We start from the raw sequence: 21368 nt of genomic DNA, 5'->3' as shown, positions 1-21368 counted from the left end.
GCCGCTAAAATATTTAAACGAATAAATTAAATTGTATGTAATTCTTTCTTTACAATTCTTTTTTTAATCGACTTGAAAAAAGGAGGTTCTCAATTAGACTTCTTTTTGCACCGAAATAACCCTCTTTTAATTTTAATTTAGATAGATAAAATAATATTTTTCAAGTAAACTACGTATATGGATACGTGAAAAGATTTTGCAGGATAAAAGTCCTGCTTAATATTATCCCAGGATAAATAGTAGTATACTATAGAACTCAGGAGTTATTAGCTTCTTATTGTGATAAAAAAAAGTTTAGAAGTTTCTGAGATTAGCGTATTCAAATAAACAAACGAAGTCTTCAGCTTTCTATGTGAGTACAGACTATAAATATGAATTTATGCATTTGTTCCGCTATTTTGGTAGCTGACTGTACATGAAAAATCGCCCGCACTTGGACCCTAAGCACTAAACATTTGACATTGGATCCTTAAATGGTGACCGAATGTTCCGATTCCTTTGCGTACGGATCACTGTATGCATTGTGAATCAACTAATTGTAATGCTAAATATTTTGGTACAAAGCCCGATTGTTTCCTTCATAACAAAGGCTCCGATACGTGACTTATTTATACGAGGAATAAATTGCTAATTGGTGTTCAATTTTACAATATTTGTGAGATTAAATTAAATTAGTAAATTCTTTGTTTTGCCAAATTATGTTCGTAAGTAGAACGTGTATAATTTGCCAAGTTAGACTTTAAGTGATCGTAAAATAATTGGCCAATTGAGAGTCGGGTTGATACCCCGAGGAATGTGTGTCCCAACACTTCGGCTTTATTATTTTAGTTGACATTTAAGTACAACAATGATCAATGGATGCTTTGTTTCCCTTCCTATTCCGGTATAAAAGACCATGTTCTTTAAAGGTCATTTAAAGAGTTTTATCTTATAGTAATTGGCTTTCGTTGGCATTCTTCAGGCATCAAGCCCAAAAATAAACATAAGTTACCTACGGATTCCTGTTTGTCACCGCCGACACCGTCTCGCCGCGCCGACACAATCTTGCCATAATTACATTGATGAGAAATTGAAGTGGCGAAACAAAATACTGTTCGAATAGTGAAGTATTTACACTATTTTGTCGTTGCTCGTGACCGTTAGTGTTAATATAGCGAGGAGTGGACAACGTGACTCGACAAGTGTGTAATGAGTTTTCGAAAGGACCGATGACCGCTCGAGTTGGCTAACTGGATGAGAGATCAGTGCTAGTGGTAAGCAGGGCCAGACTTAGCTATTCGGATGCCTGAAGTGTTTCACGAAAGCGTGCGGTGACAATTTCTTAGCGATTATTCAATGCGAGAACTCTATGCGATTGTCTTCTGTGGTTGTTTATATTAAGGTAAAAACTCGTAGCAATAAAGCGATATTTGCTAGTGTTCAAAACGAGACTCGCATCTCTTAAATTGTTTAGGCAAGACGTGTGCGTCGGTGATATACGCTTACGTGATACAACTGGCCTAAACACTGCTTAGGTTAGCTGCCCAAGTGTTATGCGAATCTCGAACAAATCGATCTGTATTTACTGATTTTGTAAGAGGCTCGTTATTCGTGATCAATATTTTTGACAGTGAAAGTATGTAAAAATGTCAATTAACGTGTTTAAAATGCGTTACGCAAGCCTATATGAAATTTATATAAATATGTAAAAGTTATAAATGCATATGAGATCAGATGCTGGGAATTTCCTTTTCTGTGTTTAGTATTTAAAATCTCATGTCTCAGAAGAATTGCAACTACAAGTACCTACGCCTTGTGTAACCAGATATATTTTTAACATGTGCCGGTTCAGATATGATTCTTACGAAAATTTAATGGCGAAATTCGAACGATTTGTTTGCACATGCGGTCATCAAGGAGAGTTTGTAGGGCGAAAGTTGCTTTCGAGAGGAGATTGTTGCAAGGTTTGGGTACACCAGGCGATACATTAACGCATAGCAAGAAACTAACGTTCGCATGCGAATAACTCTCCTTGTGTACTTGGCTTAAAAGTTGCCTTTCTCAGAAATGTTTTTTGCGACGCGCCTGCGCACTCCGAAATGAACTTTCTTCAGGTGTTGGCTCGGCGATTCGACATGTCCTCGTCTTAATTAGGTTTAAAAAAGTTGTTCGCGGCAGACAGAGGCAGAACTATGGGTCCCTGGCGTTGCCTATAGCCATGTCTATAAGAATATTCTCAATAATAAAAACTGTTGAGAATTTAGGTATCTTTTTGGTTAAAATAACAGTAGCTTATTTTTACGGTAGGATTTTTTGTTGTGAAATAATGGTAATTACTTGACAAAACATTTGCAGATTTATTGTTTTAATAATTTCCTCGGTCAACGGACAAGGTGAGGCAAGCTAAATTAATGACGTATTTATTCGTGCTTTAATTACAACTTTGAAGAAGAAAACAAATATTGGTCTTTTCTTTTTATGCATCAGAAATCTATTTTGATGTCCATGACCTTTAATTTTTATTTATTTTATGACAACCGGTTTTATAATTGCATTTCTTGGATTTGATTTCGGATGATATGTCAATTTCTAGACTTATACCAGTTATAGACTTGTTTGCTGAGAATTTCTAAAGTTGTCTTTACTACATGAATAAACCTTGGTTATTATATAATATTTGTGGTTTTAGGAAATGGTTTGTTTCGGGTTCTATTTTGGTTTTGGATAATATATAATTTTATCTGACAAGAAAATTGTCATCCGTGCCGAAATAAAATCAGTATATTAATACGTGAAGAAAAAACTTATAAGTATTATCAGAAACAAAAGTAGCTGGACAAAATTCAAATTTTCAAGTCGCCTTTAAATTGAGGTGTCCCTATTACCAAACTTCAAAGAGTTTTATTTTTTTTTTGATAAAGAAAAAATATTATTTCGTTAGAAGTCAATGTATAGAAACGCTTTGAAGTTATGAAATTTAACTACTTTTGTGGTTGACTGTACATTGCGTGTAGGGAGGAGTTTAGGATAGCATAATTAAAGTTCATATAGAGAGAGTGCAGAAAAATAAAATGTATTCATGATATGTGTTACAAATGTATTAAGTTCGGCGGTCGAACTTCGACCACTTAACAACACAGTGGTAAATTATTTTGTATTAACGCTTGTATATAATATTTTTATCAATGTGAAACAGGCGTGGTACAACTATTTTAAAGTTGATTTTAATACAAATATTAAATTATCACTGTTAAAATGTCTATAACATCAATAACTAAACATATTGATTGGCCTATACACTACAAGCCCCATATTACTTTTGTTTTCTTCTTAATAAATAGAGTGGATTTCAAAGGTCTGGATGCATTAATATTTCACTTCCAAGCCGCTTTAATCATATCGGCAGCCTTTTCGCCTATCATTACAGCTGGTGCGTGTGTGTGAACTGAGACAGTCCGGGGTATGATACTGGAGTCTACAACTCGCAATCGGTTCACACCGTGAACTCTTAACTCCGGGTCCACCACAGCGCGAGGGTCCCCCTGAGGACCCATACGGCACGTGGCTATCTGGTGGTGAAGGGTTACAGTAAGGGTGCGTATGGCACATTCCCAATATTCGTCGGAATCGAAAACGAATTTGCTGCATCCTGGATAATGTGCTCGATGTATCTTCGCTCCGTACTTCTGGAATGGTGGTGTTGCAGCCAACGCTTGTACATAACGGATAGCCGCAACAAGCGTCGCTACATCCATGGGGTCTGTTAAATAGTTTCCGTACATTCGTGGATGGCTGAACGGGTTGCTGTCTTTCAAATCTAACCAGCCTACGGACTTAGGGTGCAGTAACATAGGAAACGCACTCCATGTGTCAGTGCTGTCAATTGATCCGAACGCATTATCAAATACGTCTTCAGAAATTTTCATGCCACGACGAACCGCTTTGCTTGCTCCCGGGCCGCCGTCCGAGACCATGGAACCACCTATACTGATCAATTCTATGTCTGGTATGTCCTCTGTTTCAGTAGAGACCGGTGTTTTTATGTAACCGATGCCTTCGACAGCACCAGGTGTTGCTACTTCACCGTCACCAAATTGCAACCACGCAAAAATGTTATTGATGGCGCTGACTTTAGTCTCAATGAAGCTTAAGCCTGTCGTGTTGAGTGTAAATATGACTCCAGGAAAAGTAATGTGGTCATACAGTGTTCGGCCCACTGGAAGGTCTTTGATTAGTGGTATTTCGTGACGGCTTAACTGATCTCTGGGCCCTATACCAGATAACATGAGCAGTTGTGGTGATGCGACGGGGCCTGCTGATAAAATTACTTCTCTTTTTGCTGTGACCTCATATTTAATACGATTACGCACAAATTGTACACCATAAGCGCTTTTATTAGCAGGGTCGATGAGAACTTTGGTTGCGGTGGCCATTGGCAAAATGTGAAGGTTAGATCTTCGTTTGTTTGGGTGTAAAAATGCTTTGGCGGCGCTTAATCTTCTGCCTACTCGTGTTGTTGTTTGCACATAACCAAAGCCGAGTTTTTCCGGAGCGTTGTAATCAACCGTTGGACTTCCTAATATCCTTCCAGCTTCTAGAAATGCATCTATGAGCCGTGTTCTGGAAATAGGCAATAGTTTAAGTAGATTATCAGGTTAATTAAGCACGTTATATAGCTCGTCCTAGTTTGTTCGTAATTAGTATAGATTGCATTCTGGATATTCGTTTTCTCTAAAAACCGGAAACAAATCTGTCGGAAATGTTATAATGTACAGCGGTACAGAAAAACCACCTTATTAAAATTGTGATACTTTTTAAGAGAGTTCGCTGGTGGTATCTAAAATCTCTAACTTTCAGGTGGGTTATTTAGTCCTTTGCACGTCATGCCTAAAGAAATTAGCCTTAATAAGTAAAGATTAGAATAGGTAGAGCTTTTGGCAGTAATCGCGCTTGGGTGTAATTAAGTAAAGTAGGGAACGTATTTATAAATCAATATCACCATGGACAGGATCTTAAATGTATATTAAGACAAAGCCTTTAAATTAATGAAAAAGTAGACATTTAGTGTATTGAACTATTTAATAATCAAAGCTCAAGTTGTCTTTAAAAGGTTTGGTTCAGTCGAGTCAGCTTTGTTTAATAAACAAATCTTAGCTGTCAAAATTCGTCATAATATGTTGAGACCTGTTTAATAAGAATAGACGACCTTCTTCATCTTCTTTTATATTACGGCCCTTAGTTATTGGAGGTATAGGGCTTTTAAAAATAATTACGCACCCTAATATAAAATATTCCTGTTTAAAATGGCATCTAAACAATTATTATATAGAGGAAATGTTCTTATCTCTAAAACAATATATATAGTAATAATAATATATTATAATATATACATTGATCACTAAAAAGTGATACATTGTAGCCAGTGTGACTACTGGACAAAGTGAGACTTAACATCTCATGTCTCAGGATAGCGAACGCAGTGGAATACCAAACAATACTTTGTAATTGGATGTGTTGGATGGTGTTTCTATTGTTTACGGGCGTATCGCTTACCATCAGGCGAATGGCGGAGCTCGTCTTGTCAATCAAAACAATAAAAAAAAAGTATTCATTCATAGGTATGTTATGTTGTTTTTCGAAAAAAAATCCTTATTGAAGTCCGAATTTTATAAATTTTTAATAAAAATACACAAAAGCTCTACCTATTGCTATCTTTGTAAATGAATAAAAATAACTGTGTTGAATAAAATATAAAACTAAAAAAATATATAGACATACTTATATTTGATAAATTCCACATTCATTACCCCAGTTGTGTTCCGGTGTGGAGAGTAATCATATTGTTCTAAATTGGTACGTTCCGATTTCTTGTAATATTTGAGTACGTCCTTATAAGACCTGTGGATGTGTAAATTAAGAGTAAGTAATAGATCATTCATCAGGGATGCAACTACCTAGTGGTCATGGCCCGCCCTAGAATAGCTGCTACGAGTACGCGACCTCGGCCCCCGAGCTACTGCAGTCACTACCAACCTTCTCTTCCATGACTGCAGTATCTACTCCTGGAGGCCACACTTTCCTTTCCCATAACATCCTCTACCCACAAACCCTATTTCCTCTCCCCGGCTGACGATGGGCAGCAGCGTCATCACCGTGAGTCCCCCCCTCCTGCGCTCTCAACCCTCCTGCCCAGCGTGGCGAGTATTGGCAAATACCCCCCAAGTTGGCGACACAAGAAACGACCAGGCCCCCAGTCCCCGGCAGCCCTGCTATTCCTGGCTCCGGTAGCGGCTACGGTAACGGCGGTGCAGGGGGTGCGAAGAATCCCCGGGTTGGATCCCACTACCACCCCCGACGACGGCTGGCCCTGGTAACACACAACATTCGCACTTTCAGGACAGACAAGAAGATTGTCGAACTGGAAGAAGAATTGAGTGGGTTTCACTGGGACATTATGGGGTTATCGGAAGTCCGAAGAATCGGGGAGGATACGATAACACTGAAGTCCGGAAACCTGCTCTTCTACCGGGGGGATGACCAACAGTTCTGAGGAGGTTTCGGATTTCTCGTTTACAGGTCTGTCATCAACAACATCGTATCCATCGAAAGTGTGTCGAGCAGGGTAGTGTACCTTATACTCAGAATATCATTATACTCAGATATTCGTTGAAGGTCATACAGGTATACGCACCGACTTCGACACACTCAGATGAAGAAGTAGAGGAGATGTATGAGGACATAAGTCGGGCCATATATACTTCCAAAACCTATTTCAATGTTGCTATGGGGGACTTCAACGCAAAGATAGGCATGAGAAGCGATGTAGAGTTGAAAGTGGGGCAATTTGGACATGGGCAACGAAACCTCAGGGGTCAGAGGACGACTTTCTGGAAAAAGAGGGATTCTTTGCGATGAACTCTTTTTTCCAGAAGCCGCCTCCCAGGAAATGGACCTGGCTGAGTCCTGACAGTTCCACGAGAAATGAGATAGATCTAATGTTGTCGACGAATAGACGGATGTTCAGTGATGTCTCTGTGATCAACAGGGTGAAAACCGGCAGTGGTCACCGTATGGTTAGAGGGTTATTGAATATCAACGTCCAATTAGAAAGGCGTCGCTTGATGAAGTCTAGGCTCCGACCTACTCGCATCCATGTTCAAAACCCCGAAAGCAATCCAATTGAGCTGGCAAATCGCTTTGATTGCCTAAAAGAAAACCTTGCAGTGGACAAGCTAAACAGCGGTTTGGTAGAAGCTGTCCATACGGTGGGATCTAAGTATTTTAGACCTCGCCGTATAGATAGACCACAAAAACTCTTGATCCACACTCTTGACCTCATGGCCGAACGTCGATCTATGGCGCTGCAGTCTTCCAATGACGCCGAAGCATTTCAGCGGCTCAATAGACGGATCTGGAAGTCCACGCGACACGATGTCCGTGCTCACTATACTGTGAGCATTAAAGAGACAATTGAGCGGAACGGTGGCTCCAAAACGTGTTTGCATGAGACTTGTCTATTGGGCAAAGCCAGTTGTGTAGGCTGAAAACGGACGACGGCCGCGTGGTATCGATGAGGACGGAATCATTTCAGGGCTTCTGAAAGTGGGCGGAACGCCGATACTGAAAGTCCTTCAGACGCTCTTCAATTCCGTTCTCCTTGAGGGTTCAACGCCAGAGGCATGGAGCAGGAGCGTGGTGGTACTGTTTTCGAAATAGGTGATAACACTTTGCTGAAGAACGACAGGCCCGTCTCGCTCCTGAGCCACATCTATAAGTTATTTTCGAAGGTCAGCACAAATCGTCTCGAACGAAGGTTTGATGACTTCCAGCCTCCCGAACAAGCCGGTTTCCGAAGAGGCTTTAGTATCATAGACCACTTTCATACGCTTCGGCAAGACATACAAAAAACCGAGGAGTATAACTTGCCGTTTTGCTTAGCGTTTGTGGACTATGAGAAAGCCTTTGATTCGATCGAGACCTGGGCTGTGCTACAGTCTCTCCAGCGATGCCACATCGACTATCGGTACATCGAAGTGTTGAGGTGTATATACAATAACGACACCATGTCGGTCCGAGTACAAGATCAGAGCACGAAGGCTATTCCACTACAGAGAGGCGTGAGACAGGGAGATGTTATATCTCCGAAACTGTTCACTGCCGCTCTGGAAAACGCCTTCAAACTCTTGCAGTGGAAAGGATTCGGCATCAACATCAACGGCGAGTATATTACTCACCTTCGATTTGCCGACGATATTGTAGTCTTGGCAGAATCGCTGGAAGACCTTAGCATTATGCTCGAAGACCTTAATCGAGTCTCCCAACAGGTTGGTCTTAAAATGAACATGGACAAAACGAGGATTATGTCGAATGTCCATGTTGTGCCCACCCCCATCGGAGTTGGGGACTCTCGAAGTTGTACACGAATATGTCTATTTAGGACAAGTGGTCCGGCTAGGCAGGTCCAACTTCGAGAGAGAGGTCAATCGTCGAATCTAACTCGGTTGGGCAGTGTTCGGGAAACTTCGCGACGTCTTCTCGTCCAAAATACCTCAGTGCCTTAAATCGAAAGTCTTCGATAGTTGTGTGTTACCAGTGATAACCTACGGCACCGAGACGTGGGGTCTCACTATGGGCCTCATTTGAAGGTTCAAGGTCACTCAACGAGCTATGGAGAGGGCTATGCTCGGTATTTCCTTACGAAATCAGAAATGAGAAGACCCGTAGGAGAACAAAGGTTACCAACATAGTCCATAGGATTAGCAAGTTGAAGTGGCAGTGGGCCGGGCACATAGCTCGAAAAACCGATGGCCGTTGGGGTAGAAAGGTTCTAGAGTGGAGGCCACGTACAGGCAAGCGAAATGTCGGACGCCCGCCTACAAGGTGGACGGACGACCTGACTAAGGTCGCAGGAAGTCGCTGGATGTAGGCCGCTTCCAACAGGTTGACGTGGAGATCCTTGGGGGAGGCCTATGTTCAGCAGTGGACTTCCTGTGGCTGAGATGAATGATGAATGAATAGATCATTGACCGAAACTTTAATGAAAAGGGTTTTTTTAGAAGCACGGTGGTTGCTTTCATTATAGGTATGTTAATAATAATATTAAAATATCCGTTGCTTTTTATAGCACAAGATTTATATTAAAACAAACTTCTAAATATTGATAGCAAGTGATCAGCGACTTCAGTGTATATATTTATTTATTTATATATAGGTTCCAAGGTTGAGTTGCTTTGATGAGGAACAAGGAAGTATTGGGAGAGAATGTGTTATGATTTACGAGGCACCGGCAATGTTTATTCACGATTCGTCTAATTTCTGAGACAATACACTTGCCACATATTGAAATTGAATATTCTGTAGCTACTTTTAAATCTTACTTATTACCTGCAGTTTTTGCATTGAAATAAATTATTTTTCCGAATTTTACCGCGGTTTTGATGTCTATCATTCGCATAAACACAAGGAAACATTATACCTGCAGTTTTGTTTATCATACTATTTTTTGTTTATAATTTAGGCAATGTCACCTTTAAGGGTATGCTGACCCTTAACATAATAATATTTGTTTATTAATTGCTTTTAAGATACTGCAAAACGCGTACCCACACATTTTAAACGTAAATTCTTAGTATCAGATAATTTTAAGCAAAAAACAAATTTGTGAGGAATTAACATTTTTTATCATGATTAATTATAATTTTGTATCTTAGTGACCAAAGTATACAAGTATCTTAGGGCCTTCGTAGACGGTGCGGTTCGGCGCATTTTATACTTGCTAAAGCGACGACGAAATAGGGTACTTTCTTATGTTGGAATTAGTTTATTATTTTAAATGTAATAGAAAATAATATGAGAAAGAAATTCTTTTGTGAAATCAGCATCAAAATTGGTTGAAAAAGAATGCAGTTATTCATATTTGAACTATTGTTGTGAGGAAAAGTGGGGGCGTAGTGGGGTTATCGCGCTGTCCTGTTTTAACCTAATATCAAAGTTTAATAACTTATTTATTATTGTGTGATATTATTTTTCCGATAGATTTTGGATGAAATACATTTTTTATAAATGTGTTTAAAAAAAAGTCGTCAAATACCCTATTTTTGTTCAAGCGCATACATTTGTATGCAAAGGCCTTAGTTTTAACTGTGTCTCGTTTTAGTTACGCTTGAAGTGTGTCGTTGGTTAATTTAAAAAGCATCGTTTGCATTAGCTTTCATGTTTACTAAACAGTAATAATGTGAATCGATTGCCATTTTCAGTGATTGTGCATGCTGTGTTTTTAAGCGAGTATTAACATCACTATGAACAGAGTTTATTTTGGAGTATGACGTTCCCAAGTTGCTATCTAAACGGTTGAAAGGTTAAGATCAAAATTTACAATTAATAAGCCACTGCACTTTGTGGTTCGTTGATCTCCTAGATATCTAGTGGCAAACCTGTCGGACAGGTAGCGCTCGGCTAGAAGCTCGTTTGCGTAGTATGTTTCGGGTCAAAATTGTGTGTACATACGTTTAGGATTTAATAGTTTAGCTAATAAGGAACTTAATGGATCTTTTTTCAGCCAGTATTTTATAGGTTTAAAAAAGCAATGGATATCTTTTAGTAACGTAAAATAATGTTACAATACCAGCCATAGTTGCCGGCAGCGGCGATGCGGTCCCACTCGGCGGGGCGGCCGCGCGTGTATATCATGTAGTTGATGACGCTGGTACCGCCGACTGCTCGCCCACGCGGCCAGTAACATCGCTTGTTGATCATACCTGCATAAAATGGAATCCGACATTAATGCTAATTGAAATTAAGACTAATTTAAGATGGTAATTTTTTTACCAACGCCAATTTTCTAAGTAATTGTGGCGTAAGAAGGCTGCGTTATTTGTTAAATTAAAACACAATTTTAAAAACAACCACGAATGTCACTTGCTTAATGGCCTTTTCAAAATAATACGCTTAGTTACACCTACCATTGTTATTAATTAAAGTTTTAATGTTATCTGACCTTAGTGTGGCCCTAGCATTATAGTACTTGCCGGCTTTCCGAGATTGCACCTGGGAATAAGATCTAGAGTAAGTGTGCAAGATAAATAGTTGTTTAAGTTTACTAATTTTATAAAGAGGAAATGTTCGTTTGTAGGTTTGTAGGGGCTAATCTCTGAAACTATTAAACGGATTTTCAATTTTTTTTCACTAATAGGAAGCTACATAACTCCTGATTATCCCAAAAAAATATTACACGCAGGCAGAGTTGCGGGCAAAAGTTAGTGTATAAAATTCAGTGAAAAATTTATTCCTAAACACTTCTCAATCCAAAAAACGTTGACAGGTGGAACAAAAAGTAGATTAATATTAATATAGTAAGATTTTATACTTTAATAACATCTGGGAACGAAAAATGTACAAGGCTCGATTGAACTTTATGTCCCACCCATCAACTTGTTTGGATTGTACTGGTTTTTGGAGTCAGTTTTTTACTCAAATCATATATCTAACTATTTTTAGAAACAAATGAAACGCTATAGAATGTCATATTTGTTGCTCACCGGATAATAAGTTGCTCCGACTGCTTTAACCAGCAGCAACACGACTCAGAGCTTTAAATTATAAAACACTAGCTTTGCTCGCGGCTTCGCTCGTGTGAAGGAGTTATCCGATAGAATATTTTTTTCCGACTTACTTGATATGTATAACTTTATATTGTGACCAAATTGCACAAAATTATTATAAATTGTAGCCTATGTGTTGTTCTGATATATAACCAATATTACTATAAAGTTTCATCCAAATTCTTTCTCTAGTTTTTTCGTGAAAGAGGAAAACATACATCCGTACATCCATCCTCACAAACTTTCGTATTTACAATATTAGTAGGATAGTTCGGTAGCAAAATGCGGTTGAAGAAAGTATCATATGTTTATAAAATGTTTAGTATGAAGTCATAACAAAAACCAAATGACTGAATAAGCGACATTATTCGCTATTTTCCATATAATATTAAAAATAATCATGTGTCGAGAGAAGTGAGGCGATTCTTTCACATGAAATATTAACTATAAATGTTTGTTCTTGTCAAATAATACATTTGGTGCGGACAGTGCCTGTTTATATATTGAGAAAAATGGTTTACTTTACCTAAACATACGTTTTTTTGCGGTTCCATATAATACGGCCAACTGTAGTCAGTTCTCTGAAAATATGGCGCCATGGAGGGCACGTCTGTGAAGAACATCTCTGGCTTGCCGACCTCCAGCACGAGTACGGTCACGTTAGGGTCTTCAGTCAGTCGGGACGCGAGCACGCAGCCCGCTGATCCGGCACCCACTATCACATAGTCGTACTCTGGCAGTGGGGACTTTAAGCCTGAAATCACATTGTTGCTGGTTAGTTTAAGATGGTATTTATTTGACAAGGTCAACTTAAGTCGCCCAATTTGACAATGACATATTCTCGGTTGTGAAATGTTTCGCATATTATTAGTAAATTAAAACGTACGCGTACGCGGTTAGCATTAGAAATTAGTAATGGAGCCGTTTTTATTCCGTGCCTAACATAATTTTAGTGCATTATATTTCTTTTATTGTGATGACCAACAGAAGAAATATAAAGAAACGTATAATTTATTCTCTCTTAGCCGAATTTCGGCCACGGCGCCCAAATCAACGGAGGTCGACCAGGTATGCTGGACATATTATAGTACACAAAGTAAGTGTGCAATGCACAGGTGCACTCTCTATTCCTTCACTCGATAGTCCGGTAAGACGGCAATCCGACATGACCGGAGAGAGATAAAGCGCAAGATCAACGGCCTTACGTGCTTTTCGAGGCACGGGGGAATCATACCGCCAACTTCCTGACTCCGAACTGCGATTGAGTAATTTTTGACATGGAAAAACCCAGTCGCAATTATTTTTTGGTCCGACCCGGGATTCGAATCCAGGACCTCAGCTCAGTAGTTGTACTTGTACCGTGTACGGATTACAAGAGATAGTGAAGACGTCAATTTTAAAATTATTACTTTTAATTATTTACTTTTATTAATGTTTCAATGTGCACTAATATATAAATCTGCCAAACGAAATAAAATATTGTGAATCTATATTTAACACAAGACTAAGAATATTTGTGGCTTAGAAAATATTTTGATTTGATGTTCTTATTCGTTTTTATTCATTCTTAAGATTGATTGAGGTACATAACTATAGTTATTAATTTCGATTTAATGTTGATTAGAAGAAGACATAATTTTCAATTTATTATAAGTGAATAAATTATCTAACCCCACTATTACTTAAAAATGTTTTTTATATATTTATCGTGATATACAATTTTGCGATATTGAAATGTTGTATTATTATATTACGATAGAAAACATAAAGCAACAAATTAGAGTGCCTTTTTTTCTTCTGCTCACCCTAGCTTAGAACATTTGATAGTATATTAGTATTGAATGATAAAACATAATACGATAGTTATAATCGTTGTATTTCATGCTTACCATTGGGCAAATCGTAGTTGTCTCTGAGGAACTCAAAAGGATCACTCGTCACTTTCGATGTGTAACCTCGCGCCATTGTTTGCGTTAACATGTCCAGTATCGGATGTTCGGGATACGATCGTTTCTCTCTGTCCACCCTCGGACTTGTCCAATCATCATTTTCACCAAATCGGAATGCGAACGCGTTTTCCGGATCAACATTGTCGTCAAATCCAAAGCATAATACATTACTTGTCACGATAAGTATTATCCCAAGTATAATCACATGTAATATTTCACACATTTCTGTAACTATAAATTATATATTATATTTTTACATTTGTTAATAAATATTACGTTTGAGCGTTTGTCTACTCGTGATCCGAATTAAACTACATATAATTACAGTGGTCCGCAGAATAATGTTTTTATGGCGACGTTCGCAACAGATTTTTTTTTCAAACTGACATGAGTTTAATTGAAATATGTGTCTGACAAAAAATTTAAACACTTACAGTCTTACTTATAAAAAAAAGTTGCTTAGTTAGAACGCAAATTTATTCAATATTCAATATTCAGCTGTAAGTCAAAACCCGCCATCTTGGCTCTTAATAAGGTTTAAACTATGAACCGGTGATGCTTTTGACAGCTATGAACGAAGCTATCCTCGAACATTTAGCTTGATAGTAATTATTTTTACATTAAGTATTACTACTATAACTTTTAAGCATAGAACCAAGATGACATACCACGCAATTTGTAGGACAATGTGAGTGGTAAGCTACGCAAATGTTAGCTAACCAATAAAAAAAATTAGCTGGTTAGTAATTATTTTTCATGACCTTGTTTATGATACATGTTGGAGAGAGGGGACTCCCTAACTGAACCTTATATTTTGTAGGACAAATATTTTTTCACGTTATTTAGATAATTATCTCGATAATTAACAAAGAAAAATTCGTTTAGTAATAAATTTTTAAAATTTGTCAAATCAACATATTTTATCCTTGCTACTCCTATTAAGGTACCATTTACCAACATTACTGTAAGGAAAAACTTGGGCGTCAAAAATCAGCTTGATAGTAATAAACGATGAAAACTGTACCAGGGATCCTTTACTAGTACGATTATGTTTACATGACCAAAATAAATTTGCAAGCATTCTCGATGATTATTATCTTGGTATGTTCTTCCCAATGCCAGAGAGATTTTATTGAAATCTTTCCCCATTCTAGTCCCTTACTATAATTAAATTTTTGGGGGGAAATTTTAGATGGGAATCAAACAAATGAATTCTAAAAACCATCGTAAGGTTTACGACCCTGCAGTAGTTTAGAATACATCTACTATAGTCTGCGGATTTTGTAATTCCCAAAAACAAACTTACCACTTTGCTATATAAATATAGCCAAGCATATTTTATTAATTTTCAAATAAAATTTAAATACTTCATGAGTTTTCTAACATCCGACTCTACAAATATTCTCTTTTTTAATTTAGCTTCGCTTAGGCAAGGTTGCAATGTGTTGACCAATGTTATTCTACAGTGGTTTTAATATTTATAAATGTTTTTAGTGGCGATTCTTTAGACTTAGATTTAGATTTAGATCAGGTTTCTTATAAAAACTGTTGATATACGTCAAGGTCGCCAGTTTAACATACTTTTATATATGATTTATTATATCCTAACTATTTTTTGCAGTAACATAATGTGTGTTGTTAAATTTGTTGTAAGCGATCGACGACAGGAACATGAATTTTTTTTTTTCCAGCATTGTGGCCTCTTATAAAAGGCAAAACTATTTAGCAATTATTTTAGTATATTTATTTCATTATTCGATACGAATACAAATAATATAGAGTAGAAGTTATGTCAAAAGTATTGAAAACTCGCCGTGTTATAGCGGATATTTATACTGTGTGTATTTTGTATAATGAATTCATAACGCAACGTGGCTAAGTAGGTACTAATAATTAAAAAAATATATTCTTCACAGAGGTTGTTAACATATTACAGATAGTACATATTTGCATCGTGTGAACGGCTTATTATAACAATATAATTAAGATAACGAAACGCTTGAAGCTCACCTCATTTTAAAAACTTTATAAAATCAATTCATATCTTTGCTTTAATTGCAACATATCACTACATATTATAAAATTTAATAATAAAAGAATTAACAAAAAAAAAAAATAAGTATTTGCACTACAAAAAAAATACCAAAAATTTGGTGGGCCTTGTTAGGGAAAGGGCTATCCTCAGTCACATTATCTTATACAGTAAGAACTTCAAGATATAATAACTCACTTCACACAAATAAACGTTTCTCGCAGCAACGCGACACCAGTGAACTAGATGTCCATCAATGATTATAATGTTTATAAATGGAAGTTTTTCCTGACGGTTAACCTGTAGCCACTGCCTCGGCAATCGACTAAGGTGAATTCTCTGTTATGAGACCTTAAAATACCTGTTGCGGTTGAAAGGTTAATAGTATTGTATTATTATACAATGTTTAATCAATGAAATTGCATGCACATTGCACAAGGTTAGAAAAAACATCGATTACGTTATTGCAAATAAATTATTATACGCGTACGTTGTCAATTTTCTGAACACATATATTAATACTCTTATAAATAAGGGAAATTATCGAAGTGTCTAGAAGTTTACTGATATATTTCATACAAGTAGGGAAGTAAAATCATACATAGAGTTGTATTAGTACATTAGTATAAATAAAGCTTTTGCTTGAAGCGAATAATCAGGTGAAAACATCAAGCTGTGGTTAAAATTAAAAAGAATCGCGAATGTAACCAATCATTTAAAAAATAGTTACCTAAATAAAAAAAAACTTGTTATCACTCTAACAATAAGACAAGTGATGCGAGACGCAATTGGAGTTAGCATGTTTATTTGTCATTATGGATTTTTCCGTCCGGTATTAATTACTTAAATTGCCTATCTGGCCAACATTTAATAGCTGGTTGAGGTAATAATACAGGTTGTGTGTAGAATAATGTAGTCTTCCTTGCAAATACTAAACCTAAGCAATGTAATTTAATTAATAAATATTTTATACAATGTATCGAAATGAATACAAATGTTCTTGGATGAAACATTACTTATATTATGTGACACATTACACAATATTTTTTGATGAAATATTTTTTTTAAATATTAAGCATTTTATTTGAAATAAGCTTTGTCATATTGTTAGCAGAAGTAAATTTTTCTCAGTATTCTTTGAGCATTCCTACATAGAGTTTCTTACTTTCATTGGGGTAGAGTTTTATCGTTTCTCCGTCCTTAGGAAATATATATGTATTTGTTTATTTATTTATTCCTTTATTGCACATAAGTTTAAGACAAATAAGTACAAAAAGCGTTCTTATCGCGCTAGGCAATATCTTCCAGACAACCATAGGTTCTCCATAAATACGGTGGAGTCCACGGACATTCTCAATTTTAGGTTCACCGACGACCTCATGGACTTGGATATGAGTCATAAAGAAATAACAAAACTTTAAACAAAACAAAATTTTGATGAGCAGTTCAACGAAATCGTGCGGTTCTTAACCACTTGAGTTTAGCACGACACATTATTTGCGTAAACAAAATATAAAGCTTATACAAAAAACTTTGTAGTCTCTAAAGCTTATTAAGTTCTCTTTGAGATCAAGATAGGTAACATCAGCATAAACAATGATGCGGAGGATTGTTTCCGCAAGTGAGATTTTCGTGGTAATGTAGAGATAAATATGTAACCTCCGTAAGGACCTTGCGGAGAAAATCTTATAATAAATTCAAGTAACATTGTTTCAAAAATCTATGAATATGGTTTTTTTCTGTAATTTTAATAAATTATTTCAAATGACTATGCGCCAGTTTTTTTTAAGTACAAAAATAGTGAGGTCTCCCTTATTGATTTGTGACGACTTATTTTCACTTAGTAAGAAAAAATCAAGGGAAGATTAGATCTTCAGCAATTACTAAGTTAAGTAATTAGTAACTAGTTAATAACAATAATTTGCGTATAATTGAGTTCTCTTAGAATTTCTTACATTGCAACACATAAGTCAATTGATTTAACCTCAATTTGTGTATTTTGTTAATCTGTGTGTACACAGAGGTCTAATCGATTAATAAGTTATTATTTTATGTTTAAATAAAAAAAAATAATAATTTAGAAATGTTATTGCAAAGAGTTTGTCTTTTCAAAAATGTAGCCAATTTATCGTTTGCTGCCTTACTTTTCACTAATAAGCTAATTATAAACTAGTGGGCCTGGCAGATTATATGCTGCCAAAGACCGGTTTCTGCGTAGGCAGCATTTTATGTTTACTAGTTTATGTCTTTAGATCGCGACAACAGCGCCACCTATCGGGTCCAATATTATCCCGCTGAAATTGTATGCACAGCACTCAAAATTTCATTAAATTTCTTGCGTGGCTTATAGAATAACGTCTACGAAAAAGATTTTCATATAAAAATATCATCCACTTTTCCGTCGATTTTCCCAAAATATTTAGAACCAGAATAAAGTTCCATCAAAGTTTACGTATTGCTTAAATTGATTGGTTTGTTTTCGCGGTCAGTGTGACGATAGTTATCGGCATTAAAGTTAAACTATTTTACGGATTTCATGGCGGTTTTTTTACATTTTTAATTTTCTCCCGACGTTTTAAAGACTTTGCAGCCGCAAAAACCGCGATAACATCTTAAAAATAGTTTAATTTTAATGTCTAAAATTCGCGTGAATGGTGTTCTTTATTTTTATTTTATTTTATTTTGGACAACAAACAGTCACATACACCAACAAGTAAATTAGCTTATATTTAATTTTTATGTTATATTCTGATTGATTGCCAATATATATTTGTCTTAGACGCGACGCGGTGCGTTACGCGCTTATTACGAACTGGCAAAATAACGTGTGGCGAATAAAATAAGGTCCCTTTAAAAGTTAGTTAATGTAAGATATACTTAATATTTATTGGGATTAAAATACGTAACTATAAAATGCATCTTATATACACTTTACTCTGCAAAATTATTTAGTTTAACTATACCTTAGTCTAGTCTGAACAAGAAACCAATATAGGTAACAATCAATAAAATTATAAAATACAGTCGTAGTACAATAAAATATTTTGTTTGGCCTTAAGTTACAAATATGGGTGTAGGAAGTTTGTTTTCATTATTATTATTTTCAAGTATAAGACGACTTTTGGATACCACACGTCATTTTCCTAACACAGCCGTTTCATAACTGACCTTGTAATTCATATTTTAATTTCTTTAGCTTCAATACTGTATGGAAACAACAAGCATTTAGTGCTTAGATGGTTATTGCAATGTTGTTTCAGACAGGCGCTTTTGGTAGATAAGTTGGTAGATAAAGTTGGTACATACGCCATAGATATATAGACATTCTACTGAGTATTTCTAACCATTAAATAAACGTGGATGAGAATAGGTAGATTTAGCGACTTGTAAGGGTCAATAGTTATCTTTCTTACTTATAACTGACGTGAATTCGTACACGAGTATACCTACTTAAGTGTATTCTCACATTTACAAAGCGGCCGGTGCAAATGTCGATCACATAGCTTCCCATTTCATAGTCGATTCAACGCTTCCTGGCTATGGAGACTCTCTTTTACTTTTTATATTATAATCAATATCAAAACAGCGCATTACTAAACTCTGTTCAAAAGGTCTTTTTGCAATAGCAAAGTGTATAATGCACTCTTTTGCGATAGAACTTTAACAGGCAACATTATTAATTATATCCACAAATAAAAAAAAAATACGTTATCAAGAATTTCAATAATTGTTGTTTTCGGAGTTTACCGTGTTTATTTCTAGTTTTTTATTTTTACCCAAAGTGTCGAAAATTTTGCGCCTTTCATAGACACGGACCAGACTGCTGCAGCTGACCATGAAATCATGACGTACGAAAACTAGTTTTATTACGATGTCTAACTTTCGCGTGAACATACATTATTATAATAATATCAGCACAGTATTATATATTGTCCTACTGCTGGGCACGGGACTCTACTACTGCGAGGGATTAGGCCTTATTTCACCACGCTGGTCTCGTGCGGATTGGTAGACTTCACATGCCCTCAAAATTCTTATAGAGAACTTCTAAAGTATGCAGGTTTCGTCACGATGTTTTTCTTTACCATTAAGCAAGCGATAATTTACAAAAAATACAAACATGACTTTAGAAAAGTCAGAGATGTATGCCCTTGAGTTTTCAACCTGCGGACATTCGTCGAAGAAATTATTAAAAATTATTAACGATCATTAATGACTTACTTTTATAAGGTTTTCAAGTAGTACGGATAAAGTGATATTGATTTTATGATATAATTAATACTCATCTAGGTATAAACTGGTTCGCAAAAACAGGATACGAAGTAGTAGTACACAAACCAGTGTTAATGTCTGCGCAGGGGCAGTGGTAAAGTACATACATAATATAGGCTTTCCCCGCCTAGGATATCCTGGGTCGATCCTAAAGTCTATGCGTCGGAAAGTGTAATCCTCTTTGGCTGGTCTGCCTTTAGGATGAATTTAAAATAGTCGTAAAAACTCGACACAACGATGGTCGAATGTTTTTTCTTTGGGAAGATTTACGCTGAGATATGAGACCAGTGAAGACAAAATATCGTTCAGTCTCTATTGGGGCTTTTCAGTAGTCGTAATTAATGTACTATTTATATAACGTAAAAAATATTATATATTTGTAGCGTACTAGACATATTAAGTACTGCCTGTCTGACTGGTAAAATGTGTAGCCTATAAATAATTTATTTTGATTTGAATACTTATCTTTCGTAAAAACACGCAAACTAATTTAGTTTCATTAAATTTAGCATTTTTTTCGGAACTTTACATATCTATTTGATCATAATCATATTCCTGCGATCAGGTCCGACAATTTTTACAAATATAGTTAAATGTTAAAATGATAATATTTCATGAAGCACGTTTGCTATCATAGGTTTCTAATTCGCAGTTGAAATTAGTCATTCACAGCATTTACGGAATTGAAAATGTGGGCCAAGATTTTGTATTACGGTTATCAATTTAATAGCTATATATTTTTTAATCATTATCTAAGAAAAGTAGATTAGTTCAATGATCGCTAAATATAACTGTTATTAGGGTAAAATGATGATTACGAATGACGTTAGATTGTATAGTAAGTACGCTATTAGAATAGGAATGAATGTCCGTCATACTGGCAAAATGATGTCATTTATAATATTAATAAAATAGTTCATAAAAAAAATAATGTTGTAAGACCCGATTATTTCACACGTACTCGAGTAAAGTTAACATTTCTTTAATTTAATTTTTGTCTGGCGAGAACCGAGAGTCGGATATCTGATATGTATCAACTATTGGGTCAACGGATTTTCTATCGAAGTCGTATAATATGATATAAAAAATATCTAAAACAATTTACCGATTATTTTGTTAATAATTATATTAAGAAATATGAACAATATTGTACCTACTTACAGTCGTTTGTGCGTAACTTACAAATTTAATGCGTACGTGTATGGCTGGCTAGGCCATGCGTGTGCGCCTGACCAACTGCTACAAAATGATATAAATATCAGAAAACTAAAATCGGGATTGTTGGCGAAAATATTTGTTATTCATGGATATTTTTTGCCACAATAGCAGAGGTAAAGACCAATATGTGGTTTCATTAATTAAGATAATGTCAAATGTATATAAGTTAATAAAAGGAGTAAATCATAAATATACAACTGTAGCGCATAGTGTTCTGATATCCTCTTGTTCCGTTGTACCCAGAGAGTCGGGACACGGGACCTTTTAGAATCTAGGTATGAAAAAATAACAAACATTTTGTCTCGCTTCCGTGGGTAT

General features: G+C 36.1%; 2 protein-coding genes across 4 annotated transcripts in view; one reads left to right on the top strand and one right to left on the bottom strand.

Moving 5' to 3' along the window:
* Positions 1-21368, top strand: part of LOC115453721 (flotillin-2) — a 357821-nt gene that overhangs the window by 29426 nt on the left and 307027 nt on the right. The gene's annotated exons all lie outside the window — the stretch shown is intronic.
* LOC115451843 (glucose dehydrogenase [FAD, quinone]) lies at positions 3032-15984 on the bottom strand. Of its 3 annotated transcripts, XM_037436777.1 has the most exons (7): positions 15759-15984; positions 13645-13759; positions 13469-13614; positions 12106-12333; positions 10604-10736; positions 5758-5877; positions 3354-4599 (listed from the first exon to the last, which is right to left on the bottom strand). In XM_037436777.1, exons 2-7 carry the CDS (start codon positions 13749-13751, stop codon positions 3354-3356), a joined length of 1980 nt encoding a protein of 659 aa, XP_037292674.1. In that variant the 5' UTR covers positions 13752-13759; positions 15759-15984. The 3 variants fall into 3 exon arrangements, with proteins under 3 accessions (XP_030036082.2, XP_037292674.1, XP_037292673.1); XM_030180222.2 differs by having other exon boundaries at positions 3032-4599; positions 13469-13759; positions 15759-15808; XM_037436776.1 differs by having other exon boundaries at positions 13469-13759; positions 15539-15983.

The sequence above is a fragment of the Manduca sexta genome, chromosome 9 (assembly GCF_014839805.1).
Source record: "Manduca sexta isolate Smith_Timp_Sample1 chromosome 9, JHU_Msex_v1.0, whole genome shotgun sequence".
Classification (NCBI taxonomy): domain Eukaryota; kingdom Metazoa; phylum Arthropoda; class Insecta; order Lepidoptera; family Sphingidae; genus Manduca; species Manduca sexta.
The sequence above is the reverse complement of the archived record's forward strand: the minus strand, read 5'-3'. Positions and strand labels throughout refer to the sequence as shown.